Source organism: Mus musculus, chromosome 7, assembly GCF_000001635.26.
Source record: "Mus musculus strain C57BL/6J chromosome 7, GRCm38.p6 C57BL/6J".
Lineage (NCBI taxonomy): Eukaryota > Metazoa > Chordata > Mammalia > Rodentia > Muridae > Mus > Mus musculus.
Window position 1 is genome coordinate 55,258,455 of NC_000073.6, and position 10,765 is coordinate 55,269,219.

At 36.2% G+C, this 10,765-nt stretch overlaps 1 protein-coding gene across 2 annotated transcripts in view; it reads left to right on the forward strand.

The window, feature by feature from the left end:
• Nucleotides 1-10,434, forward strand: part of Luzp2 (leucine zipper protein 2) — a 433,644-nt gene extending 423,210 nt beyond the window's left edge. For both annotated transcript variants that reach the window (NM_178705.5, XM_006540826.4), the window contains exons 11-12: nucleotides 5,826-5,903; nucleotides 6,808-10,434. In NM_178705.5, coding sequence (NP_848820.4) covers nucleotides 5,826-5,903; nucleotides 6,808-6,912 — 183 coding nt within the window. In that variant the 3' untranslated portion in view covers nucleotides 6,913-10,434. The remainder of the gene's footprint in view (nucleotides 1-5,825; nucleotides 5,904-6,807) is intronic.
• Nucleotides 10,435-10,765: the final 331 nt, after the last annotated feature.

Here is a 10,765-nt window from a genome sequence, read left to right on the forward strand (position 1 = left end):
GATCACACAAAATATGGATGTGCTGCATATACATGTAAAAATATTCTGAAGTGTTACAGTTTATTTACATGTGTTTTCCTAGAAAAGAAAAGGCATTAGTGAATGTCAAGAACTGTCCAGTGTCCATGTGTTATTAAACTCTTAGTTTCTGTTTCACAGATGGAAAAGACTACAAAAAAATCTGCACATGGAACACTGACTTACTCCATCTTTTTCTTTTCTATTTTTTATTGGATACTTTTTTATTTACATTTCAAATGTTATCGCCTTTCCCAGTTTCCCCTCTCCCAGAAACCCCCTATGCCATCCTCCTTCCCACTGCTTCTATGAGGGTGTTCACTGAAGTTGTTTATCAGATTTAGGCGTTCTCTGGTGGAACTATTGGAATCACTTAAGTATATTATCATATAATCTTCAAATAGTACTATTTTGACTTCTTCCTTTCCAATTTGTATCCCCTTGACCTCCTTTTTATGTCTAATTGCTCTGGCTAGGACATCAAGTACTATTGTGAATAGATAGGGAGAGAGAGGGCAGCCTTGTCTAGTCCCTGATTTTTATGGAATTGCTTCAAGTTTCTCTCCGTTAAGTTTGATGTTGGCTACTAGTTTGCTGTATATTGCTTTTACTATTTGTAGGTATGGGCCTTGAATTCCTGATATTTCCAGGACTGTTAACATGAAGGGATGCTGAATTTTGTCAAATGCTTTTTCAGAATCTAATGAAATTATCATATGGTTTTTTTTCTTTGAGTTTGTTTATATAGTGGATTATGTTGATGGATTTTCATATATTGAACCATTCCTGCATCGCTGGGATGAAGTCTGTTTGATCATGGTGAATGATCATTTTGATGTGTTCTTGAATTCAGTTGGCAAGACTTTTATTGAGTATTTTTGCATTAATGCTCATAAGGGATATTGGTCTAAAGTTCTCTTTCTTTGTTTGGTCTTTGTGTGATTTAGGTATAAGCATAATTGTGGCTTCATAAAATGAATTGAGTAGTGTTCCTTCTGTTTCTACTCTGTGGAATAGTTTGAAGAGTATTGGTATTAGGTCTTCTTTAAAGGTCTAATAGAACTCTGCAGTAAACCCATCTGGTCCTGAACTTTTTTGGCTGGGAGACTATTAATGACTTCTTCTAATTGTTTAGGAGTTATGAGACCATTTAGATGGATTATCTGATTCTGTTTCAACTTTGGCACCTGGTATGTGTCTAGAAAAATGTCCGTTTCATCCAAATTTTCCAATTTAGTTGAGTATAAACTTTTGTAGTGGGATCAGATGATTTTTTTAATTTCCACAGTCTTCCATATTTGCTTTCATTTCTGATTTTATCAATTTGGATACTGTCTCTGTGCCCTTGGTTAATCTGGCTAAGGGTTTATCTATCTTGTTGATTTTCTCAAAGAACTAGCTCCTGGTTTTGTTAATTCTTTGTATAGTTTTTTGTTGTTGTTGTTGTTGCTGTTGTTTCTACTGGTTGATTTCAGCCCTGAGTTTGATTATTTCCTGCAGTCTACTCCTCTTGGGTGTATTTACTTCTTTTTGTTCTAGAGCTTTCAGGTGTGCTGACAAGCTGCTAGACTAAACTCTCTACAGTTTTTTTTTTTTTTTTTTTTTTTTGGAGGCACTTAAAGCTATGAATTTTCCGCTTATCACTGCTTTCATTGTGTGCCATAAGTTTTGGTATGATGTGTCTTCATTTTCATTAAACTCTAAAAAGTCTTTAATTTCTTTATTTCTTTCTTGACCAAGTTATCATTGATTGAGTAGAGCACTTTTTAGCTTCCACATGTATGTGTGTTTTTTGTTGTTTTTGTTATAATTTAAGACCAATCTTAGTCCATGGTAATCTGATGGGGTACATGAGATTACTTCAATTTTCTTGTATCTGTTGAGGTCTGTTTTGTGACTAATTATATGGTCAGTTTTGGAGAAAGTACCATGAGGTGCTGAGAAGAAGGTATATTCTTTTGCTTTAGGATGAAATGTACTATAAATATCTGTTAGATCCATTTGGTTCATAACTTCTGTTAGTTTCACTGTGTCTCTGTTTAGTTTCTGTTTCCATGATCTGTCCATTGATAAGGGAAGGGTGTTGAAGTCTCCGACTATAATTGTGTGGGGTGTGATGTGTGCCTTGAGCTTTAGTAGTTTCTTTTATGAATGTGGGTGTCCTTGCATTTGGAGCATAGATGTTCAGAATTGAGAGTTCATCTTGGTAGATTTATCCGTTGACAAGCATGAAGTGTACTTCCTTATCTTTTTTGGTAACTTTTGGTTGAAAGTCGATTTTATTTGATATTAGAATGGTTACTCCAGCTTGTATCGTAGGACCACATGCTTGGAAAATTTTTTCCAGCCTTTTACTCTGAGGTAGTATCTGTCTTTGGCATTGAGGTATGTTTCCTCTATGCAGCAAATTGCTGGGTCCTGTTTGTGTATATATTCTGTTAGTCTATGTCTTTTTATTGGGGAATTGAGTCCATTGAGGTTAAGTGATACTAAGGAAAAGTGATTTCACTTCCTGTTATTTTTGTTGTTAGAGGTGAAATTATGTTTGTGTGGCTATCTTCTTTTTGATTTGTTGAAAGATTACTTTCTTGCTTTTCCTAGGGTGTAATTTCCTTCCTTGTGATGGTGTTTTCCATCTATTGTCCTTTGTAGGGCTAGATTTGTGGAAAGATATTGTATAAATTTTGGTTTTGTCATGAAATATCTTGGTTTCCCTACTATGGTAATTGAGTGTTATGCTGGGTATAGTAACCTGGGCTGTCATTTATGTTCTCTCAGGGTCTGTATGACATCTGTCCACGATCTTCTAGCTTTCCTAATTTCTGGTGAGCAGTCTGGTATAATTCTGATAGGTCTTCCTTCATATGTTACTTGACCTTTTTCTCTTACTGCTTTTAATATTTTTTCTTGTATACTGTATTTGGCATTTTGATTATTATGTGATGGAAAGATTTTCTTTTCTGGTCCAGTCTATTTGGAGTTCTGTAGGGTTCTTGTATGGTCATGGGTATCTCTTTCCTTAGGTTAGTGAAGTTTTCTTGTATAATTTTGTTGAAGATATTTACTGGCCTTTTAAGTTGGGAATCTTCACTCTCTTCTGTACCTATTATCCTTAGGTTTTGGTCTTCTCCTTAAGTTCTGGATTTCCTGGATGTTTTGGGTTAGGAGCTTTTTGCCCTTTTCATTTTCTTTGACAGTTGTGTCAATGTTTTCTATGGTATCTTCTGCCACTATGGTTTCTTCTATCTCTTGTATTCTGTTGGTGATGGTTTCATCTACAACTCCTGATCTCTTTCCTAGATTTTCTAACTCCAGTGTTGTCTCCCTTTGTGATTTCTTTATTGTTTCATTTTCCATTTATATTTCTTTGATGGTTTTGTTCATTTCCTTCATGTGTTTGATTGTGTTTACCTGTAATTCTTTAAGGAATTTTTGTGTTTTCTCTTTAAGGGCTTCTAGCTACTTACCTGTGTTCTAGTGTATTTCTTTAAGGGAGTTATTTTTGTCCTTCTTAAAGTCCTCTATCATTGTCAAGAGATGTCCCGTCCAGCAGGACCCAGTTATTCGTGGGTGTGAGGGAGACCGCAAACCTGGAAGAGAAATGGGCAGAAGGGAAAGAGAAGCAGAGACCAAGGAGGGTTCCTGTCAAGGTCTCAGTTTATTAGGCTGAAATTCCAGGTTTTAAGCACACAGCAAGGGAAATATGGAGGGGTTGAGGGGGAATTAACTAATAACAAAGAAGTAGGCATCTGGGGACCTGAAGGCCGAATTCAGACTGCAGGCAGGAGGCACTCTGAGTCTGTCTCTGGAATGTAGAATCCTCCTTAACAGCCTTGAGTGTCAGGCTGGGCTCAGCACATAACTCAGGTCCTTAGAAGTCTTGGGAGTCAGGAAGAGATAAGGAAGAGGGGACTATAATTCAGCTTTTTATGGCCTCAGATGCCAGGAAGGGAATAGGGAGGAGAGGGTGATGACTGGCTCCTTAGCACAAGGCCATTTGGCTTATTAGGATTGGAAGCTGTGAAAGGCCTACTTTCTCACGGTATGGTCTCTAACAAAGAGAAGTGATTTTTAGATCTGAATCTTGTTTTTCTGGTGTGATGGTGTACCCAGAACTTGCTATCATGGGAAAATTGGGTTCTGATGATGTCAAGTAACCTTGGTTTCTGTTGCTCATGTTCTTGTGCTTGCCTCCTGCCATCTAATTATCTCTAGTGATCCCTGCACTAGCTATATCTGACTGGAGTCTGTCCTTCCTGTGATTCTGGTTGTGTCAGAACTCCTCAGAGTCCAGCTGTCTCTCAGATCCTGTGATCCTGGTTGAATTCCTGGGAGTCAAGCTGCCTTTGGGACCCTGAGATCCTGGTGTAACCAAGCTCCTGGTATCCTAGGACCCTGTGATCCTATGATCCTAGACATGTTAGAGTACCTGGGCATGGAGCTTCCTCTGGGTGTTGTGGGACTGGCCGTGAAGTTCACGCCCAAAGTCTGCTCAGTGCACCTGCTCAGTGACTCACTCTATTGTAACATTTGTTTATAATAGGAGAAAAGGGTGGAGAGGAAGGAGCAAGTAAATAGAGATATGAGGAAGCAAAAGAAGGGAGAAATCAATCTTAATGCTGCTTAATACAAAGTGAATGCTTAAGGGAGTTGTTTTCATTCTCAACAGCTTCTTTATCTTCTTACATCACTTAGGAATAAATGGGAACATATGGTTTCTTGCTTTATAAAATAGAGAGATATTTTAGCCACAGAAATTTTACAATTTTAAAATATAGCAAAGTATTTTGCCAGACATTTAAAGCTTAAGACCACTCATTGCTTTCCAAAGTGCCTGGATTTGATCCCTAGCATCCATAGATAGCTTACAACTATCAATAATTCCAGTCCAAAGAAGTCCAGTGCCCTCTTTTGGCCTACTTAGACACCAAACACAGTCATACACAAAATTTAAAATCCTTTCTGTCTAAAATATTTCAAGAGTCATTTTTATTTTTAATTTGCACATGTGTGTGTGTGTGTGTGTGTGTGTGAGAGAGAGAGAGAGAGAGAGAGAGAGAGAGAGAGAGAGAGAGAGAATTCTGTGAACATGTTTGCAGGAGCTAGGGAAGGTCATTGAATCTCCAGGAGCAGAAGTCATATGTGAATGTCAGTTCATGTGGGTGCTTGAAATTAATCTCTGGTCCCCTTAAAGAGTGGCAAGCACTTTTAATTGCTGAAGAGTCTCTCCAGGCCTCTGCCATAGGGTATTGATGTCCCTGAAGACACATTCACCATTGATGACTGATTTAAATCTTAGGGTTCCAGTACATCACAGATATAATATTTCTTTAATCTTTTCCTTCTTTTGAATATTTCCCCATAGAATTGAGCCTATTCTTAGCCACTGATAGAAAGAAGCCATCCTCTGAGATGCAAATGACTCAGCCCTTGCTCCTGGGAACCCATTCAATTGAGAGGATTTTGCCCTTAGGTTTCTGTTGTTGTTGTTGTTTTAATTTTTTATTAGATATTTCCTTTATTTTCATTTAAAATGTTATTCCCTTTCCTGGTTTTCCCTCCAAAAACCCCTATCCCATTCCCTGCCTCCCTGCTTCTATGAGGGTGTTCCCCCACCCATTCCCCTACACTGACTGGGGCATTGAGCTTTCATAGGATGAAGGGCCTCTCCTCCCCTTGATGTCTGATAAGGCCACACTATGAATTAACTTGGTGCAAACTTCTGAATGGGAACAATCCACAAAGAGTCTTCCATCACCTTTCTTGTTTAATTTAATTAACTTGACCTATTTTTAATTGTTTTACAGGAGGGTAGTTCCTGTTTGGTGAAGCATGAGGAGGGTCCCCAAAGTAACAGCACTGCAGAATCAGAGCTCACAACACAGGTATTCCCTCTTTAATCTACTTGATCTTCATATCCAGAAGGTCAATCTTGTACCCTCTGGACTGCAGGGCAATTCTTGTTTATTTTATTTAACATTAACTTACTGTGTATTTGGGGGTGGTGGAGGAAAGGGCATGCCATGGCTCTTATGTGGAGGTCAACAGATACTAAAAAAGATTCTATTCTTTCTACCACATGAGTTCCAGACAGCAAAGTCAGTTCATTAAGCTTAATAGAAAGCACCTGCGCCTAATAAGCAATTTTAAAGGACATGGAGGAAGCCCTTATATTGTCTAAAAGAGTGTGGGTAGTTCCTTCAGCCAGGACCCTTGAGATTTACTTGTCTGCTGTGCTTGCCAGAAAAGATTTTAATATGCCTATGTGAAGTTCTGCAAAGATAGAGACCAGATCCCTTCCTCCCCCCTCTATGATGCCAACCAAGAAAGAAAATTAAACACAGAATTAAAAACATGTCCATAATTTTTATGAGATGAGAGAGATTAAAGATGACTGGGGAAGTGGAATAGGTGTAAAAAGTAGTCACCCTCCACAAAAATAAACACCAAATTCACCTGAAAAGGTTAATTCAGACTTCACATATTGATAAATGATAAAATATTATATAATAACAATGTTCAGAAACTGTTTTAGAGTTCAATGAATTTATATCTGATGGTTTGACCTAAGTTTTCTCATGGTAGCTTTTGAGGAATTGTACCAGTTGTAAACAAAATACTTACATTTGGTAAAATTCTGAATATTTGCTTAGTTTGTGACTTTCCTTGCTGTCTAGATGGTATTTATTTACACTGATAGACCTTTGCTGTCCTGCTACAATTTTGTATTTTTACCTTAAATATGCCTAGCTTTAATCTTCTAATTGTCTATTCTATATTGTTTGGCAGAAATTACAAATGCCTATTTGTTCTGAATGTGAGGAGAAAAAAGGCCCAGAAAACCCATCAGCCAGTTTCGATGGGACTCCAGCGAGAGAAGAAAAGCTACTGTAAACAGGAGGCATGGGATCCAAAGTTTCTCTTCCATCGACATGTTTCTAGAGTACGGGCTTGACCGGAACACCACGTTTCTAAAGCATGCAAATTTTACAAAACTTTATGTAACTTTATAATGTGGACTACACAATTTCCAAAAGATTCCAGGCTGACTATGAACCTTAGCAATAATCTAATCAAATGGGTTTCTTCACTCATGCGTATCTAACTGTCTTCTCTAAAATTACCCAATATAAATTGATCTGCTTTCAGCTAAAATACAGCTACAACATTTTTTGGTCTTTGTGTGGATATCTAGTACTTATAAGATCTAGTTGGTACCATCAACTGGAAGATGATCAACTATGAATCCTGGTGATTTTAAATTTGCAAACATATGAAGGTTTGGTCCACAGTGACAATCTAGTGTCATTTCTTCCAAAGTTGGAATTTGTGGGCCAGAATACATTATTTTAGATATTTATTGCTTGGCTCATTACATTAACTTAATAACCATTTGATATAATTTATGACCAGTAAATTCAGTTAATAAGTTAGTTACAAGAGTGTATTAGTTAGATTTAATAATATGATATATACACAAGGTTTTTCATTTTTAGAATGAATGACAGATATCCTTCATAGCATCTTTTACGTTTTAAAACATTCTTTGTGCATAGTCACTAATGTTGTTTCAAGATGTGAATCAAGCTGTCTGAAGTTCCAGTTTTACTTTTTCTGATGTTAGATGATAAAATATAAAATGGGAAATTTTCTAAAATATTAACATATAAGGTGTCCATAGATACTTTAGAATGGACATTTGATTAAGGCAAAATGACATGGAATAATTTTTTAAAAGCAATGATGCTTTAGCTTTGAAGATAAGATTTTATATTAGAATATCACTGATCAAAAGAGCTAGACTGTGGCATAATTATAGCATAATTCCTAACCAAGAAAGATGGACATAAAATGATAATATATTCAAACACCACTTGGCAGATAAAAACTGACCAACGGATGAAGTCAGGAAGTCCACACTCTTGGTTAAATACTTTGAAAGTACAGGGGGAAAAAAAAGATTAAAACCACTGGCTGTATAATATTAATCTGCCATGCCCCAATTAACACCTTTAGAGAACATATCCCAGAATAATAAAAAAAAAAAGTTAAAGGAAATCAGTTGGATTTAATTTCTAGAATCCAATGTCATGTATGTGATATACTCAAAGAAGTTTTTTGAGCTCTAGAATTGGATAAAGCCGATGGCAGAGAAAAGAAGACCACTGCATTAATTCTACATGCAGAGTAGTTTTGTGGGTTTTGTCAGCACTTTCACTCTTAAAAGAATAGGTGAAGCTGGAAACATCCCAGATGCCCCTCAATCAAAGAATGGATACAGAAAATGTGGTTCATTTCTACAATGGAATACTACTCAGCTATTGAAAACTAACATTCCTCAACTCCAGGTCAAAAGGATCCAATGGCCCCTTGTAACCTCTATGGGCACCCAGAACTCACTTAGTGCACAGAAATACATGTGGAAAGAACACCTGTGTACATTTTAATAAATCTGTGGTCACATTTTTTTTAAAAAAGGAGAGAGAAAGAATTCATAGATTTTTTTTTTTACGGTGAACTGACCAAGATAAAATATAAGATCAGGAGACAAAAATCTGTACTCACCACACCTCCAGTTACATATCACTCCACCCCCTGTTTCATATAGTATGAAATTCTCTTAGTAGAATAATACATCTATACTTTTCTATTTCTTTTTCTTTTGAAGGGAAACCTTTTTTGAAGTAAAAAATTATATATATGTGTGTGTGTGTCAAGTTCGGCTCAAAATTAATACAAAGTGGAGTATGACCTTAAGCTCTTTATCCTCCTGCATCTATTTCCCAAGGGCTGAGAATTTCAGCCACTCACCATCACTACAGTACTGAAAAGTACCAGTTCAGTTTTCATTTAAGATTACCTTTCCACTGTTATCTAGGGCATTGATTTCCTGCCTCATACCTGTGAATCCTGCAGGATGCTAGTCACTTGTTCTTCGCATGGCTGGTTGTGAATATCTGTGACTCCATGTAGGAATGACTGGATAAGGAGTTCCAAGTTCAAGCAACCTTGTTTTCTAGTTTTGTGTTTTGTCTTGGCTTTGACTTCCTGTTCTAGAATGTGGTGATATAATCAGTTTGCCTTTCTCAACTCTTGGAATGATAAAATGGCTTTTAATCAATAGGGTAAAATTTCCTACTAAAATATATGCTTTCTTGTGTATCTACAGGTTTTCTCTAGGTTGTGTGTCATACTATTTACTACTTATATTTGAAAGAAAGACTGTAAGAGCAGGAGGTTTTATTCTAACCACCTTTAAGGACCATTACAAAAGTTCATTTAGTACTTTGATAGGGCTAGTTTTAATATGATTTGAGGTTTTTCTTTAACTACTATGTTTTGTCTCTCTTAGCCCTTGCCTTCCTTTGAGAATGGGATTGCAATATTTAAACTATTTTCCTTACCTGTGTTCTATTTCTTAACTACCAACTTTACACTAGACATCATCTGAAGAATTAATACTCAATCACTGACCACTCTCACCTGGAAAGACTATTATCCAATATATTTATAACACATGGTGTGATTCTGTTGCAATGTTAAGTGAAGAAATACAACTTGGAGTTTACACACAGCCCATCGATTGCTGTTGAGGACTTCCCCATGTTTTCTAATGAAATAACATACTTAATATGTCCTTCTACAACAGAGAACAAATTTCTCTATTTTATAATATTATAATATAATAACAACTCAATTTAAAGTGTGAATCTAAGACAATGTACTCATTTGTAAATTAGCAAACTTTTGAACTCTGTCTTTTCTTTTATGTACATAAACTATGTCAATAAACTAGTGCCTCAGACCTGTGAGCCCTAATGAGCACTGGCTGTGTCTGTCGATTGGGTCATGCACAGAAGAAGATGGTTCAGGCATTCATCTAGATAAAAATTTCTTCAAATATCTAAATGTGGAAAATACCAGTGGCTGACGTTATTTTTGTCCTTAAGCAGCTAATTAGTGTAGCTTGCTGTTTTACTCACCGTTTTGTTTCATACAAACACATTGAATTACCAACTCAATACAGCTGAGGTATGGGGCAGGGTTGTTTTGGTTTTGTATTTTTTTTGTTTGTTTTTGGGTTTGTGGAACAGACATTTGCTGTTTTAGGTGGACAAGGTGTATAACTGGACTGAAATTAAATTTGTGAATTTTCTATAAGTGAATCCTTTATTTTTATAGCTCAGGTATTATAATTATCACTAACTACAGCACAGAGGTGGAAATAAAAATTGGGACCATGCAATAGGGTGAGTCATGAACATGTTTTTTTACATAGGCGACTATACTGGCAAATGCTCACATCTCCAAGCTATGTATTCATCTGGATTGTGTCACATGATGGTCAAGTATTGAAAACTAAAAAGTGCTGAAAGTGGCCTATTTTTCTTCAATAAAACAATTTGTTACAAAGATCACAATGTATTTTACCTTATGAAAACTTAATGGAACATCAAATACTTCCCGTCTTTATATAACAACCCAAGGACTACTTTGAAATCTCATATTGAAAGCTTCTTCATTTGGCAATGCAAACACAGAGTAATTAAGTAGTATAATTCATGATGGTGGGACTTACACTTCTTACATGACTGTAATATTTTTATTGCTCTTTACATTTAATTAACAATTAATATATATGCTAAAGGAGAACAACTTGGTTCTTGCTGCAATCATCAAATGAAGAATGGTTATTGCAAGCTCCATAGGTAATATTTATATATTTTGTAAAAATTAACTAAAGTCT